The sequence below is a fragment of the Convolutriloba macropyga genome, chromosome 5 (assembly GCF_964194025.1).
Source record: "Convolutriloba macropyga chromosome 5, txConMacr16.3, whole genome shotgun sequence".
NCBI classification, from domain to species: domain Eukaryota; kingdom Metazoa; phylum Xenacoelomorpha; order Acoela; family Convolutidae; genus Convolutriloba; species Convolutriloba macropyga.
The window spans coordinates 38,838,147-38,859,424 of NC_134472.1; the positions used below are offsets into that span (position 1 = coordinate 38,838,147).

Here is a 21,278-nt window from a genome sequence, read left to right on the forward strand (position 1 = left end):
AGTTTGAGCACTCTTTTTTGAATAATTTTGACTTTCCTGTCTTTTTTGAAAAGTTTTTATCTGCCGTTTGCTTTCGATCTTTTTGAGATTAGAATCATTAATTATCTGAGGGCAATGGATGGCCCTGTCAGCTTTGTCAGGCTATCAGTTTTTTGACCATCCTAAAAATTTCAGACTTTTTTAACATTACCAAACGTTTTCAATAAAATTCTGCTGCATTTTCTTTCTCTTGGTGACAGTGGTTTAAATTTCACCGATTTTTAGATCAGACCCGCGGAGGTTATGAGTTAATGGTTTAATACAAAAGGTAATGGCTTCAGCTTTTTGTGAAGTTTTGGTGCTTCGAGTCGCTTCCGGAATTCTTCCGGCTATGTTTTTTGTTTCGTCGTCTGACGCTCTTTTTTCGTTTTACATTTCACACAGCAAAGCTGAAAAAGTCAAATTTTCTGAATGACTTCTTCCTCTCACTAACGGCATTTGCGCGCGTGACGTCATTTCTTACTCGCTTTAGCAAAAGTTTTTAGGTTATTTGCGTGATTAGATTTTGATCATACGTGACTTACCTCACTCAATAAAATGACTTTTGCACTTTAAAACTTAAGTTTAGTTTGAATTTGTTTAAGGTCAAAGGAACTCATTTCTGCAGTAAAGGTCCCTAATAAGAGGCTTCTGCGGAATGAATTTTAACAAGCTTTATTAATTTATCGCTGAATGTTTTTTACTTAGTTTTTTGAGCGGCGTCGATTTTTTTTTCAAGTTAGATCTGTATCTGTTTCTATCTCTATTATATGGCACGCAGGTCTATTCTTTCGCAGCTATTCCGGCAATCTGCCGGCTATGTTTTGACACTTTTGATAAATTTGTATCTTTTAACTGCTCGCTCTCAAACATTTCTTTATGGCGAGTTTTTGCTCGACCGATTTTTTGTCTGACGCTTTTAACTTTTCGTACTTCGAAAACTGGATAAACAGACAGGCAAAGCCCGGAGAGCATTAAAGCTAGGCTAAGCAGCTCTCTTAGAGCTTTACGCCTTGCTGTTCTCTAGTTCCCTTACCCTTCTCCGCCATCGCTTTCGAATGTCATGGGTTACTTCGTAATTTTGTTTGAATGCAGGTTTAAATTTTTGCCAAATACACGTTTTAAGAAGGTCGATCTGAGTGCGTCGCCTAAGTTACTGAGTAATTTCAGAAACTCTTGATGATTCAAATTCTAGTTATTTCCCATTAGGCAAATTTTCTTCCCGTCGAGATTTCTAGAAACAATTTAATTTTGTTTTGAATGAAATTTCTGTCGGAAATTTTTCAGGAATTCAATAAAATTTATGGTTTGAAATAGTCGAGTAACTCTGATTTCACCTGATTTTTTCGTTTTTTATGGGGTGCATAAATGTGAAAAGTCGGTATGCAGGCTGTTGTTTATGTACAAAATTCATGTTCATTTCGTTTCCCTGTGCACGAAAATGATTTTGTCATGTATGAAAACAGGAGACAAACCTACATAACCCAGTACACCTTTGTTCTATGGGGTAAATCTTAAAGATTTGTAAAGCGTCTATTGCCAATTGGACTTATTAAGCGCGCAATCTCTATAAAAGGTGCTGAAATGTTCGATTTGATTAGTTTGATTGACCGTTAGATTGGTTAAATGTTAAAGTGAACATGAAACGGCGTTAAATGTCCTTATATATTAAGTCTGAACCGTATCCTGGAGGAATTAGGTGCATTTAGGTACCTTTGCTCGTTCTCTGCTGCTCTGGCTTTGTTAAATGCAGTTCCCTGTTACACTCTTGATGGCCAGTGGATATTCTCAGCCCTAGTGGACATAGTTGCAATTTTGTTCCGGATTGACCTAACCCATAGTGACAAGGAGAACATAAAACTGATCGCCCTCTCGTGTGGAACAGTCCTTCTAGCTGCCAATGTGCTCATAGCTATTGCAAACTCATTTTCTGCACATGTTACTGTCTTATAATCAATTAATATTACTCTTGTCTTGTGTTTGTTAGATTGTATGTATATCTACTTTACTCCGTTCTTTTCAAAATTATTAACTTTTCTCGCCCCCATAAATTCCTGCAGTAGTGAAAGTGGCGTAGAGAAAAAGTTTCTCTTCGCCCTATGGACCCAACCATTAACGCTTATTAGCGAATCACTAATTGTTGTTACCCTACCCTGTTCTGGAATTAATCATTTTTCACTACTGCTTTTACCACAAGCTCGTAAGCAACTTTTTGCCAAGTTTTGCAGTTATGAGGCTCTGGAATTGATGTTTTCACGAGGAGTTGATGAGGTATCATTTCAGATATTTTTGACGCTTTCTTTGACTGATAATACAACGAAACGCCGTACTTTACTACACAAGCAATTTGTTTAATTGCTCCCAGTATCTCAACAGCTTAAACTGATACAATACCTACTAGCAGTAGTGAAGTTGAGAATGGGAGAAGCTGTGGATCCGAGTGAGTGCTGTATTAAAGTGGTGTGTCGTGTTCGTCCACTAAACAACGCAGAGAAGGAAAGGGGAGACTCATGTGTGCTCAATGTGCCATCAGACGAACAGATCACTCTAGCCGTAATTCAATCTTATCCAAAAATAACTACGCTTATTAACTCCTCTCGAACGAAGTTTGAAGCAATTATTGTGAACGTGTCTTTTTTACGACTAGAACAGGAGTTTTTGTTTTTTTTTTACCGGAAGTACTATTCGTTCAGACGGCATTTTGAACTAAGAGCGAAAGAGTAAAATTGCCGTGTGAACTTATTTTTTCTAAGCGAGAGAAGTTTTTGATCATGTACTTAGATCAGTGAATGACTTTCGACTAAGTGTTATGCGACAGAATGCCGCATATAGATAACCATTTCTAGCCGTTTTTTCCTCCAATTGACCGAATTATTTTGCTTATAATTTAGTTTTTTGTAGAAATAGTTTTTAATAGAAGCTGTATTAATATGTTTTTGAGAGCCTGATACTGCGTTTTCAATTCTAAATGAGCACATATTTCCCAACTTCTTAATTCATTTTTAGCTTTTTGAAAATTAATTTCAGTTTTGGATCTTAATGCGGATTTTTCCAAACATTGCATATGCCAATTTAACTTTGACATTTCATGCATTGAATGCATCTTCAACGTGAAGTATTTTTGTTTTATAGAAATTTACACATGCTTGCCCGATTTTGGCAGTTTTTTGTCCAATTTTGTCTGTTTTTTAATTGCTCTCAAACAAAGTTTGTAGCAATTATATTAGTCCTGTTGGTCTTTTTTTATGCAATTTTTCGCTTGACCGATTTTTCGTCTGACGCTTTTGACTTTTCGTCCTCAAAAACGGGATAAACAGGTAGCGCCCAGCGGGCATTAAGAGCTCTTAGAGCCTTTCAGCTCTGTTTCAGCTCAAACTGTTTTGGAGACTTATACTTATACTTATGGTGTGAAGGGCGGTTCTGAGAGGTTGATGAGAAACCCCCCCCCCCCCGTTGACCCCCATCCCCACCGCGCTGTTGCCCCCCCCCCAACCCAGTGTTGCCCCCATCAGTCCCCAGTGCACCCCCCCCCCCCCCCCCCCGTGGCTAGCTACTGACGAAGCCAACCGCTCGCCGGTCGTTTGAGAGCAATTCGCCCGACGTTAGTCGGTTATGTTTTGCTTATTTGTGGGGCTTAATTAGTAGAAGTCTTTTTGTGCGCTTTGAGGGATAATAATTTACTATTTCTAATAATCGAATAATTTAATGGCCTTTAGTGTTTGAAATTTTGCAAGATTTTTTGTGAAATTTTGAAAATTTTTTATTGCAAAGTATTTTATTGTTTCTAATCTTTGAACTATGTTTAATCTATGTTTAATGAACTACAGTTTAATCTATAGCGGAGGATATCTATATAATTTTATGCTAAATAAGGAAATGTAATTGCTTTTCTACTGAATATATTTAATTGCTCAGGAACGAAGTTCATAGCAATTATTGTAAACGTGTTGGTCTTTTTTATGCAAATTTCTTACCTGACCGTTTTGCGTTTTTCTTCTAGAACATTTTTTGACTTCTCAAGTGACTTTTTCACGCTTTCGTTCTTTATTTTTTTAGTGATGTCTAGTGCTCTCACGCCGAAGTAAAGCTTGTTGCTAATACAAATTGGTTGCAGCAAATGAAAAATAAGTATCTGATGGCCCAGTGGGCAGTGCATTTGGTTAGAAATCGGGAGGTCAATGGGTCGAATCTAGGTGTGGTCGAATAATTTTTTACCCGCCTGTCGTTGTAGAGCAATTTTTCAGTCTTTTTGTTTATTTTTTTTTGTTTCTGTCCTCATTTTCCGTATTCTATTATGCATCAGTCTATCATTATCTTGAGAACTATAGTTCTTATCAGCTCTGCTTTTATCAGTTTTTAAAAAGTATTGAGTTTAGCATTTTTTCTCAGATTTTTTGTATTTGATTTCATTTGACATGGTGCGGCACTGAGAATATGCTCGAAATGCCGTTTAGACAATTTGGCTGATAATCACTTTCTATGGTTAGTAAGGGGTCTTGGTTTTGTTTTAAACGTTTTTTGCCTGTATATCTTGTTTCTTTTGTCTTTCTGGCGATTAATTTGATTTTTTTAAATGCTGATTTTCAAGTTTTTTTTGCGATCCTGGGACCATTTTGTCAGTTTATTCAATTTATTGGTAATTGAATTAAAGTCTCCGGCCTTTCGGGTCTTTTTTACTATAAAGCATACAAGATGTTTTAGCTACATAGTTTTCCTACTCAATTTGACACAAAATTTTACAGAAATTTCATACAATTTTTGCTCCTTTTCTTCAAAAATAGAGATGTTTTTGAGCTCATTAGGGCTTGGGTGATATATTGTGTTTGGATGTGTTCTGCATGGAGACTTCAACTATTTGAAAAACCAGTTCTTTCGTTGGATACGACTTCGAGTCGTTTCCGGAGTTATTCCGGCTATGTTTTTTATTTGGTCGTCGAGATTTTTGTAACGACTATATGACGTTACAAACATTCACATCTGCTTTTTCATTCGTTTATGCAATTCCAACTGGAATGCATGCGTGACGTCATTTTTCACTCTTAGTGGAGCGAGTTTTTTTTTATCATTCGTATGATTAAATTTTTGGTCATATGTGACTCACCTCACTCTCAAAAATGACTTCCTCACTCTGAAGTTGACTTTATTTAGTTTAACTCAAGTTCAAGTGAGTGTATAGCAGGTTATTGAAGGTTATTCAAGAGCAGCCAATAATAGCAGCTAAAGGTTATAAAGATTCTTAATCAAAATTTAACATCGCTGCCCTCAATCAAAAGAATGATTTTTTTGGTCTGTTTTTTTGGGACTGCAGATCTACAAAGCTATCGCGCCTTTTTTCTGGCAATCTGATAATTAATTGAAGTGCCGTTTTTTTCATCCATTTGGATCAATTTTTGGTCGCAGTATGGTCTCTGTCTCAATAATTTTTGATCGTTTTTGCATTTTATAATATTCGTAAATTGATACCAAAATTTTTTTGAGTTTTTAATAATGCGTTTCATTTCCAAAATAACACAATTTTTAAATTTCAAGTTAATTTTGGTTTTTTCCTTAATGTCTTTTAAATCTTTGAGCTGAGCAAACTTTTTGCTGAAAAATCTGTGTATATGGCAGCGTTCTTTTGTCAGTTTTATGCATTGCACACCCCTTTTTAAAATGAGCTTTTTTTTAAATTAAATTATACACATACTAATCTGATTTTGGTGGTTTTTGACCAGTTATTGAATCTTTCTACCCGTTTTTGATTTTATGACTTTTTGTTGACAAGAGGATTGCTGCGTATTTTTTTGATAAATGCGCAGTCTCAATTTTTGAATTGAGACTGAATGCTCAAAATGGAATGCCCATTTTTTGTAATATGTCCGTATTCTCTAGCATCTTTTTAGCATTCTCTGAAGAGCTTTAGTTCTGCTTTATTATATATTTTTATAAAGATTTTAGCCATTTATCTTAGATTTTCCTTATTTTTTTGCAATTGATTCCATATAATTTCATGCAACACTAAGAATTTGATAGAATTATTTTTCAAAAACTTGGTTGATATTATTTTGTGAGTTTTAATGGAGTTTTGGCAATGAACAATTTTGCTTTCTTTATTCTGTGTCCTTTGTCTTTTCCCGATAATTTTATGTTTGTAATAATTTGAATTCAATTCGTTTGTTATCTCTCCAGCATGGAAGGAGTATATATTATTTTCGTCTTAATTGCTGTGGCAGCAAATAGAATCAGTTTTTTAGTCCTTCTGTCTTTGAATAATTCCGTTCCTGTTTACAAATATATTATCTGCCTAATGCTTTCACAGTGTGTGTTTTGGGTCATGGAGATCTAAGTTATCAAGACCATTATCCTGAGTTTTTTCATAACAATTGTCAGCCCGTTGTGTTTTTTGTGCTAAGTTTTTGTCCGTCTGAAAGATTTTTGCCTTTTTATTATTATCAGATGTTTCTAAGTATACAACGTTTTGGGGTTTCAATGTCTTACAGTTTAATATTTTTTGGCAATTTTTTCTGCGAGATTTAAATCTGTGACAATTTTTCTGTAGAGTTTATATAACGATAAAACAGTTTTTGTTTTTTGCTTGCTTCGATGTCAAGGCACAATAATGTTTTTGTCTGGCGACTGTGGTTGAAATGTTCACCGAACTTTTAATCAACTCTCTTGAGGTAATTAATAATTGTTTTCCTGACAAAAGATAGTTTTGTCTGCAATTAAAGTTTCTGACGGGAAGTTCCAAAGCGCTTCCAGAAATCTTTCGGTTGCGTGTTTTATCCACAATTTGGGCTTGACCGTTTCGCTCCCTCAGCATCTTAACGACTATTCTTTAGACGCTCTCCTTTTTGCGTCTCGAAGAGGAGTATTGGTTGAGCGTCCCTTTACGAATCCAACAGAAGTTTTGGAGCAGTGTCTTTTTTCTTACGATTCGAAGAATGTTGCAGAAGTGTCTTTTTTAATAGCCGCCTATTATTGGCCTTCTCTTGGTTTTTTTTTATTTCGTCTTCATGATTTTTGTTACGACCATATGACGTCACATCCACTTTTTGTTAAATAGCCGCACAGCGATAGCTGGGGCTATTATTGGCCTTCTCTTGGTTTTTTTACAATTCAAAGAATTTGAATTGTATTGGGGCGCTCTCTTTTTTTTTTAAGATCTGTTCACACATTTTCATGATTTTTGAAGTCAAATTGGAGTAGTGATTTTGGTCACGCCGAAACAGGAAGTGGAGCGAAAAACCGAGTGGTTTTGCGGCGTGAAATGTTTTCGCTCTACATTTAAAGTAGAGTGAGAAAACGGTGTTTGAACAAAAATTCGCTTTCTCGCTAGTGGTTTTTGTTCACATGCGGCAATTTCACTTTGATTTTTACAGTTTTTCAATTTTTGGATCGGTTTTTTTTCTAAATGGTTTTCCCAATCCATTCATAGTCCGTTCTTGGTCTAGTTTTCTGTTTAGTCAATGAAAATTCTTTGAATTGTACGTCAGGACTTGTCCTGCTATGTTTTTTTATTTCGTCGTCATGATTTTTGTTACGACCATATGACGTCACAGCCATTTTTTGTTCATTCGTTCATGCAGTTTCAATTGAATTGCATGTGTGACGTCATTTTTCGCTCTTAGTGGAGCGATTTTTTTGTTCATGCGCGTGATTAAATTTTTGGTCACACTTGACTTACCTCACTCTCAAAAATGAGTTCCTCACTTTGAAATAGACTTTTATTTACTTTAATTCAAAGAGATATGGTCAAATGGCTATGTGTCACTCTAACACACTTTTGGTCTGTCTTTTTTTACTGTTTTTTTAGACTGCTGATCTACGAATCGACTGCGGCTATTTTCTGGCAATCTGCCAGCTATGTTAGTCAATTGTATTTGAGTGTCAGCTTTGAAGCAGGAAATTATTTGAATTTCTGATTTTGTTTTTCTATAACCGTTTACACGTTTCGTAGCCTAGTACGACTTGCATATTCAATTCTGAGCATTTAATTACTATATTTTGCTTAAATGATTTTCTTCTTTGGCTTTATGTGCCCTTGTAATATACAGAAGTTCTGTTAATTTTTCCAGATTTTTTGTTCGTTCAACTACGGAATGCCAACAAAATAAATCGGGCTTAAAAAAATTCTTTTGTACAAAAATTTTTTTAATTGAATATCTTCTATTCGTTCAATCCCAATTATGCTTTTTGGAATCAACGGCGGCTATTTTCCGGCAATCTGCCGGGTATGTTTGTAGTCTGCATCATTTATTCGTAGATTTTGGTGATTTGTTGTTGAATTTAGTTTCAATAGCAGCTTCGGTTGTCTGTCATTTGATTGGTGGAGTTTTTTTCTGCAGAAATTTGAGTAAACTTGAGCACATTTCTGTTTTGCCTATTTCTTCTGATATCATGCTTCTCACTGTAATTTTCTTGGTAATTTCACTTCTTGTAATTTCACTTCAATTCATATTTAAAAGATTGAGGGCCGGTGGGGAGGGCACTTAATGGCTAGACATGCCACTTTTCAATGAAATAAATTAAACAAAAGGTTTCGTACCTATTCTTTTTTGCCAGTCCCCCCAATGTTTTTTACGCCCCCGGTTACAAATTATAGGTTATCTAACACGTTATTATGTAAAACATTAGAACGTTAACCTGGGGGCGGGGGAGGGCGTAAAAAATATAAGCCCACTACGCTGGGGGGGAATAAATAGATCCCGAATTTATTTGCAGGTTTTCTGTTCTTTTGCGTTTTTTATTGTTCTAATGTTCCTGTGCCGCGTATTGGGTAAGTGACTGATCTAGAAAAAATTGTTATGGATTTTTTTCCGAATATTGGTTAGGGAAGACGCTCTAAAGTTAAACCGGGCACTTTTCGCTTAAATAAATCACCAAAATTTCCAATTTTTGGTCAGATTTTTTGTTTGCTTTCTTCAGTATTTCTCTGCCAAGTAATGGGTGGGTGACCTTTATGCCAAAGTTGTAGCTCTGATTAGTGGTTTAAAAGTTGCATTCCAGCATTTTGTAGAAAAGTTTGATAGAGGTTTTCCTTGTCTCTTTAAAGTGTTAAGTAAAATTATGTAGGGGTTCCATCTGGTTCGTGAGGTTGGTCATTTTTCTATTGAAAGTCCTTTTCGGAATTAATCTGGCTATGTCTTTCAATCGAAAAAGATTTGGACTCAGTAGGTCGGGGTTCGAACCTAACCTTCGACTGATGTATTCGCACCCACAAAGATTTTTTTGGGCTACATCCCCTGATTTAAATTGCGCCTCCTGTCATTCGAGAGCAATTATTCCGACGTTAGTCGGTTTATGTTTCATGGGTAGTAATTTCAATTCGGTTTTTAGTGTCGTCTCTTGAGTGGTATTAAAGTGTTTGACGTGTGCTCTAATTGCGCTTCTTTGAAATTGCTTTAATTCCTGAACCTGGAAACAAATGTTTCGCATTTTTTTTAAAACCACTTAGTGTCAAAATATTTTAATTTTTGATATTTTTTCGCCTTTTTTTCTTTATTATCACTTGGTCTCATTATTGGCGGGTCGGTTGCTAACGAGGCATAATTGAATCAATGTAAATGTTTCAGCTTTATATAACTAATTCTTTGACTCTAACAGTTTTTTCCAAAAGTTGTTGACTAATTATTGAAATCTGCCTGTATTCGTTGCTCCTTTTATTATTCTTACATTTTGTCAGGCAGATGACTTTAAACAAAATAATCTACAAGTTTTTTTTTCAGAACACAGACTCGTAAGGTATAAAAGGTATTTATTATTTGCGCCGTTGTGCTCAATAGCATTTCATGTGTTCTTGATAGTTTATTGACAAGGCTAAAACTCGATATTCAACATATTGCTTTTCTGAGAGCTTCGGGTTATTTACCCGTAGATCACCTTACTTTTCTTTTTTTTTTCAGTTTACTTCGGACCGGTTCTGTTATTAGTGCCAGTGCACCTTCCTGAAGTTTTTCTGAAAAGAAACTTATTTTTTGGCTAACAATGTTGTTTTGTTTAGTTGAAATTGTCCGTTAGTTAATTGCATCTTCATTGGAGCCTTTTTTTAAATAAGGGTGTAACATTTGCCAATTTAAGCTGTGATCGGAATTGTTCGTTTATGAGTGTTGCTAAGAATGCATAATGATTCAAAACTGAGCAGCATCCTTTATTGCCCAAGCAGGTATAGATGAGGGACCTTACGGTGTGTTTGGATTTAAGTGACGAGCCTGTTTACATTCAAAACGTGATACATATTGAAAGAAAAATTTTACATTGGTGCTGAGGTACATAATGTAAAAGGGTTTTGGTTTTGTATTTCCACAACTAATGAACTCCAAACGTTGAAAATGTGTAATTCAAGTGATTTACTATATTTGGGATGAGTTACAATATCTCCCTAATTATTCCGGAGGCATTTTCAATTTTTTGCTCCTGCCACTTAAATTCACCTTTTTTTAAAGATAAGGCAGGTTCATTAAGTTGCCTCTGGAGATTAAAGTCTGTTGAAGTCTGTGGTTATTTTTTGCATCTATAAAAATGAAAAAAAAACTTGCTGATGAAAAACTTCGTGGTCTTCAGAGATCCATCCGCATTTGTTCGGACTTAGAGTTTAGGATAAGATTTTTCTGCTAGGAAAGGTTTGCTTTGGCTTCGAGTACAGGTTCGAATACAAACTTTGCTGTTGGAGCGTGCTTATCAATTGCTTTTGAAGCAATATCGTTAGAAAGCTTCGCTATTTCATCGTTGAGACTGATAGAAATCAGACCTGTTTGAAAAAACTGTTTTTCGAAAAGCTTTAACATCGTATAGTTTTTTTTGGCAATTGTTTGAAACAAAGGGTTTAGTTTTAGTTAAGTGGGTTCAATTGGTGATGCATAAATTATAAAGTTGATCTGAGTCGATACGTGAGAAAAACAAAAAAGTTTTTCTTTACAAAATGACTAAAGCCGTGTAGTCAATCAATTACCTTGATTTATTTTGAAATCCTGCTGGGCCCTGCTGATTCGTAGGACTAATGTTGTACGGTTTGAGAATTGTGTCTTATTTGTGTTCTTTTGCTCAAATAATTGAAACTGTAATCACCCATTAATAATTGTAATTCAATGTTTCAATGATCTCCAAATTAAATGCCTCTCGGTGGCTCAATGGTTTCGATGGACAATATGACAGTTTAATAATTGAGTGCTTATAAAATTTTCCAAAAGAACATTCAATCCAACGTGACTCGAAACAATTTGAAAGTCGCGTAATTTTGGTTCAATAATTTTATTGTACAAGAAGCTTGACACCGCCTCCATTTTTGTTGTCACTACGGTCTTCTCTGAAGCAATCAATTTTTTCCATTGGTTAACAACAAAGTTGTGCTATCAGATTCTGAAAACCAAGTTTTTGTGGAGCCGTAGATGCAGTTACCAATATCATTTGAATTTTATTGGACCAGAGTTCAACTCTACGTCACCTGCAAGTAAAAGGCGAATTAAATGATAATAGAAATTCTGGCAATAGAAACTTTAAAAATTTATGTAAAATTTGTTTGAAAAGTTATGTAAACTTTCTTTATAGATTCGTTAACTTATCCAAAAAAAATCGAATATTCAAATGTCTTGAAATTATATTTAGGTCAAGATTCGAGGTCAAAATCTCTGTTCGTTTTCAAAGTTTACGTTAGTTTGCCTAATTTCTAGCGACTGTTAGATTCAAAAGCTAAAGCGTTGTCTTCTAACGTTAAAGTGTTGTCTGAGAGTTTAAGCGTTGTCCGTGGTTCGACTCTTGAAGGTTTAATTTTGTATATAGATCGAGTTCTGTTGTGCAAGAATATTTTTAAGAGTAAATTTGCGTGGCAAATTAAAATCAATCGTTGTTTGATGTAAGTCTGTTGTTTGATCATTCAGTTTAACATTTCTAAAATCTACTTCTAATTTCAAAATTATACCAGGAATGGTGCCTAGAAGTAACATTTGAGTTTTCTATTTCTTGATAATTCAATTATTTGTGTTTTTGGTGTCTGACTTTTTTTTTCATTTAGCAGTTTTTTTATTTACCCTGATTCATAGGACTAAGGTTGTAGGGTTTGAGAATTGTGTCTTATTTGTGTTCTTTAACTCAAATAATTGATATTGTAATCACCCATTAATAATTGTAATTCAATGTTTCAATGATCTCCAAATTAAATGCCTCTCGGTGGCTCAATGGTTTCGATGGACAATATGACAGTTTAATAATTGAGTGCTTATAAAATTTTCCAAAAGAACATTCAATCCAACGTGACTCGAAACAATTTGAAAGTCGCGTAATTTTGGTTCAATAATTTTATTGTACAAGAAGCTTGACACCGCCTCCATTTTTGTTGTCACTACGGTCTTCTCTGAAGCAATCAATTTTTTCCATTGGTTAACAACAAAGTTGTGCTATCAGATTCTGAAAACCAAGTTTTTGTGGAGCCGTAGATGCAGTTACCAATATCATTTGAATTTTATTGGACCAGAGTTCAACTCTACGTCACCTGCAAGTAAAAGGCGAATTAAATGATAATAGAAATTCTGGCAATAGAAACTTTAAAAATTTATGTAAAATTTGTTTGAAAAGTTATGTAAACTTTCTTTATAGATTCGTTAACTTATCCAAAAAAAATCGAATATTCAAATGTCTTGAAATTATATTTAGGTCAAGATTCGAGGTCAAAATCTCTGTTCGTTTTCAAAGTTTACGTTAGTTTGCCTAATTTCTAGCGACTGTTAGATTCAAAAGCTAAAGCGTTGTCTTCTAACGTTAAAGTGTTGTCTGAGAGTTTAAGCGTTGTCCGTGGTTCGACTCTTGAAGGTTTAATTTTGTATATAGATCGAGTTCTGTTGTGCAAGAATATTTTTAAGAGTAAATTTGCGTGGCAAATTAAAATCAATCGTTGTTTGATGTAAGTCTGTTGTTTGATCATTCAGTTTAACATTTCTAAAATCTACTTCTAATTTCAAAATTATACCAGGAATGGTGCCTAGAAGTAACATTTGAGTTTTCTATTTCTTGATAATTCAATTATTTGTGTTTTTGGTGTCTGACTTTTTTTTTCATTTAGCAGTTTTTTTATTTACCCTGATTCATAGGACTAAGGTTGTAGGGTTTGAGAATTGTGTCTTATTTGTGTTCTTTAACTCAAATAATTGATATTGTAATCACCCATTAATAATTGTAATTCAATGTTTCAATGATCTCCAAATTAAATGCCTCTCGGTGGCTCAATGGTTTCGATAGACAATATGACAGTTTAATAATTGAGTGCTTATAAAATTTTCCAAAAGAACATTCAATCCAACGTGACTTGAAACAATTTGAAAGTCTGGTAATTTTGGTTCAATAATTTTATTGTACCAGAAGCTTGACACCGCCTCCATTTTTGTTGTCAGTACGGTCTTGTCTGAAGCGATCGATTTTTTCCATTGGTTAACAACAAAGTTGTGCTATCAGATTCTGAAAACCAAGTTTTTGTGGAGCCGTAGATGCAGTTACCAATATCATTTGAATTTTATTGGACCAGGGTGCAACTCTACGTCACCTGCAAGTAAAAGGCGAATTAAATGATAATATAAATTCTGGCAATAGAAACTTTAAAAATTATGTGAAATTTTTTTGAAAAGTTATGTAAACTTTCTTTATGGATTCGTTAACTTATCCAAAAAAAATCGAATATTCAAATGTCTTGAAATTATATTTAGGTCGAGATTCGAGGTCAAAATCTCTGCTCGTTTTCAAAGTTTACGTTTGTTTGCCTAATTTATAGCGACTGTTAGATTCAAAAGCTAAAGCGTTGTCTTCTAATGTTAAAGTGTTGTCTGAGAGTTTAAGCGTTGTCCGTGGTTAGACTCTTGAAGGTTTAATTTTGTAGATAGATTTAGTTCTTTTGTGCAAGAATATTTTTTAAGAGTAAATTTGCGTTGCAAATTAAAATCAATCGTTGTTTGATGTAAGTCTGTTTGATCATTCAGTTTAACATTTCTAAAACCTACTTCTAATTTTAAAATTATACAAGGAATGGTGCCTAGAAGTAACATTTGAGTTTTCTATTTCTTGAAAATTCAATTATTTGTTTTTGGTGTCTGACTTTTTTTCATTTAGCAGTTTTTTATTTAACCTGTAAGCAGGCAATGACTACATCAGAGGAATGCTAGAATTTCTGCGCATAACGACTTTCGGAGTCTTTCGTGTTACAATTTTTAAAATTCTTGATTTTTTGAGAAATTTCACCAGATTGTTTTGTTCATTTTTCTTCCGTTTACTTTTTATTGCACATTTTAGTTTCAAGTGGTTGAGTTTTGTCGATGTATTTTGATGAGAGGTTTGCTAAGGCTCACATTGTTTTGAACTTCGACAACTTTCCAGAGTATAGATTGTTCGCAATTTTAAGCAGGTGAACGCAATTTGCGTCAGTTTACTAAAGTTAAAGTAATAAATTTTGCTCCTGTTTGTTCCGACCCCTGTTGAGGGCGGAGGAACTATATACTCAACCGGTTTTTTAATACAATTTTGGTCGATCGATATATTCATCGGAGAGAGTTGTGAGTGGTATCATTGAAAAGCCTATCCAGCTTAGAATATGGAATTAAAAAGAATTTTTTGAGTTTCGTTTTCTAGAGCGATTTATCGAGGTTTAAATTTTTGTGAATATTGAGATTGATTTGCTGTATTTTTATTCACATTTTCCGGAAGTTTTATCGAAAATTTGGTCAATTTTGTTTAAAAACAAGTGTATTTGATTTCATTTTTAGGACAAAAAAGTATTGTTGACTATTTTGATTTTTTTTGGCTAAACTTTTGGGTAAATATCTCAAAATTCAGCCTTTTTTATCAAACATTTCAATAAGTAAGCTTCTTTGGTCCACTTTCATTAATTTTGCCGGAAGTACAAACCCAGAAAACACTAACACAGTCTTTTTAAAAACCATGGGGGGCTAGTCCGTCTTCCACTTCCATTGGGAGTGCTCTGGAATTAACGTTTGGCCTTTTTTTGCTAACTTATCTCGATGATTATCCAAAACGCAATTTTCAATTTTGTACTACAAATTATCTATATCTATAACATTCGAAACAATTAAGTGTTCTCAGTGGACGAACAACAAGAGCATGGCTAATTTTGGTCCAATCTAGGACTGATACAATCCAAAAATATTTTGCATTTTATTCAGTCTTTTTTTCGAAATCGATCTTATGTTAATTAAAGAACAGAACAATTCAAATCAAAGCTGACTGATGTTAGGTCCAATTGGTTCCTTATTATTTTATCTATTTTTTCACTCGAAAGCTTGTGGTCGTTTTGACTTTTAATATTATATGTTTTTTAAATAATTAAGGGCTTTTTGAAGTTTGCCACTACTTTTCTCTTATTTTGGTCAACTTTTAGCTTAGTGTCAGCAAAGAAAGAATGCTTATTCTTTCTACAGAATTAATATTTAACCTAATTTTTTTGCGGCTTTACGCGTTGAGTTATCGTTTTCTGGCCTTGATACTACCAGATTTCACAAAAATTTTTTACTTTTAGCCGCATTTTTTTGCCCATTTTTCGTCTTTTTCGTTTTTCACTTTGGGACATTATAGACAGTTCACATAACACATTTTCAGCGTTCAAGATAAGGCACAACTGAACAAATCAAAATTTTTTGATAAGGGTATTTTGATGATGGTTTTGAAGGTTTCGACACCACTTTCTCGAAGAATTTAATTGATTTTTTTTACTTTTGTCTTTAACTGTCGTTTTCACTTTGTTTTTTAGTTGTATGAAATTTTCTGGAGAAGGACACGTCTCACTGGATTTCTATGGGGGATCAGATAATTCAATGTTCTGATTTGATTAGATGGCTGATGGCTTTCATGACTTTGAAAACAATTCTTTAAAAAAACTCTAATTTTGCTTTTTTTCTTTTGTGTGTGTTTTTGTTGCCTAATCTCGTTAGCTTAAGATCACACATTACAATATTGGCATGGAGAGAAGACGCGAGTCTTCAAATTTTTTTTTAAAGATTTCGTTATGACAGTACTGGCTTCGACACGGGTTTTTACCAAAAAAAAGTAAATAAGTTATTGATTTTTGTCTATATTTTACGTTGTTTTTGTGAACGTAAGACTTATTCTGAATAATTACAGATCTCAAGGGCTTCCTGCGGACGAATAAACAAACTAACTTAATTATTTCATTTTGTAGCGTATGGCTTTCATGACTTTGAATATAATTGTTTTCGAAAACACAAAAGTACCTTAATTTACCACTTTTTCGCTTTTTTTCCGTCAATTTTTTACCGAGTCCCATTAATGAGAGGTAACATACCACATCATTCAAGGAAGGCGCAACCGAAAAATTATTTGAGGGGCAGGAAATGGCTTTACTGCTTCGACGGCGTTTTCTGACAAGTTTTAATTGAGATTTTGTCATTATTTTTTGTTCTTTTTGTAACCACAAGAAAAATTAAAGACCGGTCCTAATGCCCTCATATATAGGCATTGTTGATAATAAAACGCTAGGATGTTTTCAGTTGATATCTAGTGGTTTTCCTTACTTTGAAATTAATTGTTTTTAAAAATATAAGTGAATATTTTAACTGTTTTTCTTTTTCGTCTAATTGTAACTGAGCCTTATTTTGGACTGGTCCTATATCTTTTCTAGTAAAGTTAAAGTTCTTTTGCCCAGTTTCTCTGACGCTATCTTGACTTTGTTATTAAGTTTTTCTTAAAATAAAGTTGTTATTAAGTTTTCAAAAAAATAAAATTGACATGAAGTTTTGGATGTAATTAAAGTTTGTTGTTGTTTTTTGATTTAGTTGTTCGTTTTGCCTCGCTTTCTTAGTTATGGCAGATCTCATCAATCTAATGCGGTCTTTTTTTACTCTATTGAAGTATTTGCGTTGGAGGCATTATTTTTGTTTATACACAAGTTTTTGGAAAGTACTTGAATTTTTGGGGTTTTCTATCAGTTCTCATGTGGATGAGCGGGGTCGGAACTTTATGTGCGAACGAACGCACATTACCGAGCCTCCTTGTTTCAGTTTTAATCTTTTTTAAATGGTCAAGTCGCCCCTCCGCCAACTCTTTATCAAAGGCTACAATCAAACCTCTTCCCGGGTGTGCAGTTGGCAATGTAGTTGAGCACCCAACAGTCCTATGAGATGGATTCGTCCCACGTCGGTTATTTATGTTTATTTCGTGCAATTTTGGAAAGCACTATTAAGTTCGTTGATGTTTTAAAGGTTTTGATCATGATGTGTTTATTTGTGACAGTAGAAATGTTTTAGGGAACCCAAGGCGCCTCCAAGACGTTCACTTTTGATCGAGTATTTAGATCAAACATAGACCAACGCTCGGTTTACGAGAAAGCAGCTCAGCCAATTGTGTCAGGTTAGTTCAAAATTACGTCAATGTTTATACTTTTGACTTCAACTTGTACCCATTTGAATGACTCCGGAAAAGGGTATTACCACGAAAATTTTGATGGTCTTTTATGCGTGATTTAATCAGTTTGATTGAAATCCATTGGAAGTGATTGCTAGCAATTCTCAATCCACATTACGCTGCAAATTATACAATCCTGTAATTATCAGGGATTATGTAGACAACAGTCACATTACGTCATCACATATTGTCACGTTACGTCAGTATTTATCACCTGGAAAAATTGATACGTAACCGTGGTAAACAGTGACAAAAAGTTCATGCGAAAATCACGAATTCGTTGCTCCTTTTCTATGTAGTGCAGCAATTTCTGCACTGAAAAAATTGAAAGGTGGAGTCCGTCCCATCGTTGTTGGGGGAAATCATTCGACGTCTTATTGCGAAATGCATAGTTCCTGAAGCAAATTCAGAAGCTGATGAACTATTTAACACAACACAATTGGAAGTAGCAGTCAAGGCAGGTGCTGAAGGATAGTACATGCAACAAAAATTTCCTTTGAAAAATTGCAAAAATAAAAAAAATCCGGAATTTTTCAGATTGAGTTCAAAAGGCTTTCACTTCGGTGAAAAGAAGCACAGTCTTGGAAGCAGCTGCTAAAATCTTACCTAGTGTTACCCCTTTTGCGGCTTATTGCTCCTCACAACACAGTCATTTGCACTTCAGCAACACAAGTAGCCAATCCGGCGTACAAGGGGATACTTTGGGGCCGCTTTTGTTTTCACTAGCATTGTGGTCAATCATTATAGAAATTGAGAGAAAATTACCAATCTAGTACAGCCTAATTCGGATGACGGCATCCGTGCTGGTATCGATCAACAACATTGCACAGCTTTGACTTTGTTGACTAAGTTGGGTGGAGGCTGCGGTTTAGATGTCACAACAGAAAAATGTGAGCACTGGTCACCCGTTGACTTGAATTCTATAGATAGCAGCGTAAAGAGAAATAGCAAAGCAAGACTTGAAATCTTGGGCGCTGCTGCCATTGGCAATCCCATCTTTTTGGCTGCATCTTTAAGGAAAAGATTCAACAAAATGGGAAAACTGCTCGACAACGTTCCTGATATAGATGGCCGACAGTGTGTACTTGTAGTTCTTCAAAGCTATCTTGGTGTCTCAAAGTTGGCATATTCTCTGCGATGTAACACTTCGTGGGAAGAATCCTGTTATTTTGCAGGATTTTAACAATTTTCAGAACAACATTTCAGAATATGTTAGGTACCGTTATAACTGAAAACGGTTGGAAGCAGGCTCGTCTACGATTAAGTCGAAGTGTTGTTGGAATTAGACAAGCAATTGACCAATTGAAAGCGGCGTATACTTGACGATGCTGTTTTTTTCAACCTTCGTGGTCACCAGATTTCAAATAGGAAAAAAATTGTTGGCTTTCACTATCGTTGCCTCAATCAGATTCTTGGCTTTCCGCAATTTAAATCCCTAGTCTGAGCCTTTGCTTTCAGAGCCGCATTGAATTATCGGATTGCTGTTCCGTTATACATTGAGAAACGAAAATGCCCGTACTGTCAAAACGGAACACTGGACAAGGTGGGTGTTCAGACTTTGAGCTGCCATTGTCGGGGGATATGATATCGCGGCTTAATAGAGTGAGCGATAGAATATATTTGCTGCTTGCTGGAGTGCAAACCTAACACCTCTGCGAACAGAAAATTTCTATTCCGGAGAATAACTCAAGGACAGGAGACATTCTTGCCCAGCTTGTCAGCGGGAAAGCCAGCTGCGTTAGACGTAACCACAACTTCCCCACTGCAGCCCATTCTAATTTCAGATGCGGCGAGGAGGTGTGGTTTTGCTCTGACAAATGCTGAAAGGAAATATTGAAAATATGCCCAAATATGTGTTGAAATATGTATTCAGTTTTTGCCACTGGCGTCTGAATCATTCGGGGAATCTCAGAGTTGCATCAAAAAACTTTGAAACGTATAGTATTGTTTGTAAGGAGTTTGTGTGCTATTTCTCTTTACGCTGTTATCTATAGAATTCAAGTCAACGGGTGACCCGGGCTCACATTTTTCTGTTGTGAACTCTAAAGGAGTTTCGGTGAACTTTATGAGATTCTGCCATATTGCGGACCACTAGAAATCCTCTGTTATGAGACTCTTCCATTCGATAACACCCTCAGCTCAAAAGTATTTAATTCATAATCCTGGCTCACAAAAATTTTAGCTGCCCAGTTTTTGATATGCGTGAACTCTTTGTCACCCAATGAGTTGGGATAATCCTCATTTTTTTCAACCCTTTTGTGTGGGTTCATGGAAACGTACGAAGACTCAATTGCGTGGGTACCATGGTGACTTGTGGGTAGATCTCATTGTATTTAAATCTTTTGAAAATCAACTAAGCATAGAACTGAATTTGGCCATGAGTTCTTCTAACCAAGTAATGTGTCACTTTGAAAATTTTTGAGTTTGTAAAAAATAATTACGGAGAAAGAAATATTTTTGTTCAGCTATATTCCTTTCAGCAAGTAATTATTCGCTCAATTTTCGAATAAGCCTAGGACTTGTGTGTTTAAATTTCTTAAGTAATTGAGGTCCAATTCAGATTTTGTTTCAAAAAAAGTGATCTGGGTAGTTGCAAAGCGGGATGGGATATTAGGCGAAAGATGGATAGGGGAAATTGTTTGATTCGAATAGTTTATAGGTATGTGACACGGGTAAATCCGAGGAACATTTTAGCATAACTTTGGGATGGAATAAAAAACAAAAGCTGCAAATATGAAGAACTCTTTTCCTGTTTTTGTAAGCTATTATCTTGTTAAAGACAATCGTTAGGTGTTAAGGACACTTAAGTACTTTGTTGCGTCAAATGGATTTTGAAGCACCGTCATTAAGGGTTTAACTGGTTTCCGCCTAATTTCCACAAAAAGTTGAAAATTTTTCGCTTAATGTCTACTAAATTTAGCTTTGCCTCATCGAGTTCTGGCCTAATATCATTTGCACCGTTGCAAAACCTCCAATTGTTTTCCGAATCTTCAATTCGTAATGCGAGTGATTTTTCTGCAACTAAGCAAGGGTTAAGATTCCTTCAATTTTATTTATTTAACGCGCTGGTAACAGATCATAACGTTTAACAGGGGGATTGGATATTAGGCAAAAACGAGATTAGACATAAGGAATTTTAGGAGACATCAGAAGAAAGTTTTCAAGTTAGTGTTTGTGGAAATCGAGCGCCAAAATTAACACCAAGTTAATGATATTTAGAAAAGCAGTTTAATATGTACAAATAATTATTCAATAATAACATTAAAGTAATGTTTAGTCATATAATCGCTCTCATCTTCAACCCAGGACGAAAATACTTTGGCAACTAAGAAGTCCTAGCGTATTCCTATCTTGAATCAGCTTCGATAAATTAGTAACGGGTAACTTTGATCTAATTGTTTCATCTCTTGGACGTTCCTAGAACAGGTGTTCAAGAGTTACAAAATCTTTCTCGTAAGAGTAGCATAATGGATGTGCTGCAATGTTTTGCAATCATTTTCTTGGTGTTTGCAAGTAACTGTTTGAGGTTTAAATTCTTTTCCAAATGTTTTTGACTAAGGTCTGCAACGTCTTTGAAAACACTTATTCTAATTTGTCACAAAAGCATGAACTCTTTCCTCAATTCCCATTAACCTCTTAGTGTGTAAAGTTTTGCTTGAGACAGGTCTGTATTGTCGATCTTGTTTTGATAAACTATGCTGCAGTATTCCTTTGATATTGAAAACCTAATCAGTCTTATTTTGCTAGCAAATCGGAGAAAATTTTTGCAAAATTTAGAATTGAGAACCGATACTATATTTGATAATGGATTTGATTACCGATGTTTATAATTTTAGTAGTTTTGGCAAGATCGATCAGTTTACGCGCCA

General features: G+C 34.9%; 2 protein-coding genes across 3 annotated transcripts in view; both read left to right on the forward strand.

Annotated features, from left to right (window-relative positions):
* Nucleotides 1-2,199, forward strand: part of LOC142339386 (membrane-bound transcription factor site-2 protease-like) — a 44,399-nt gene extending 42,200 nt beyond the window's left edge. Inside the window, exon 6 of the mRNA XM_075389396.1 lies at nucleotides 1,728-2,199. Within this exon, the coding sequence (XP_075245511.1) occupies nucleotides 1,728-1,971 (244 nt within the window). The 3' untranslated portion in view covers nucleotides 1,972-2,199. The remainder of the gene's footprint in view (nucleotides 1-1,727) is intronic.
* An 83-nt stretch (nucleotides 2,200-2,282) lies between these two features.
* LOC142339385 (kinesin heavy chain-like) overlaps nucleotides 2,283-21,278 on the forward strand; it is a 147,624-nt gene continuing 128,628 nt past the window's right edge. For both annotated transcript variants that reach the window (XM_075389394.1, XM_075389395.1), the window contains exons 1-2: nucleotides 2,283-2,571; nucleotides 17,253-17,355. In XM_075389394.1, coding sequence (XP_075245509.1) covers nucleotides 2,437-2,571; nucleotides 17,253-17,355 — 238 coding nt within the window. In that variant the 5' untranslated portion in view covers nucleotides 2,283-2,436. The remainder of the gene's footprint in view (nucleotides 2,572-17,252; nucleotides 17,356-21,278) is intronic.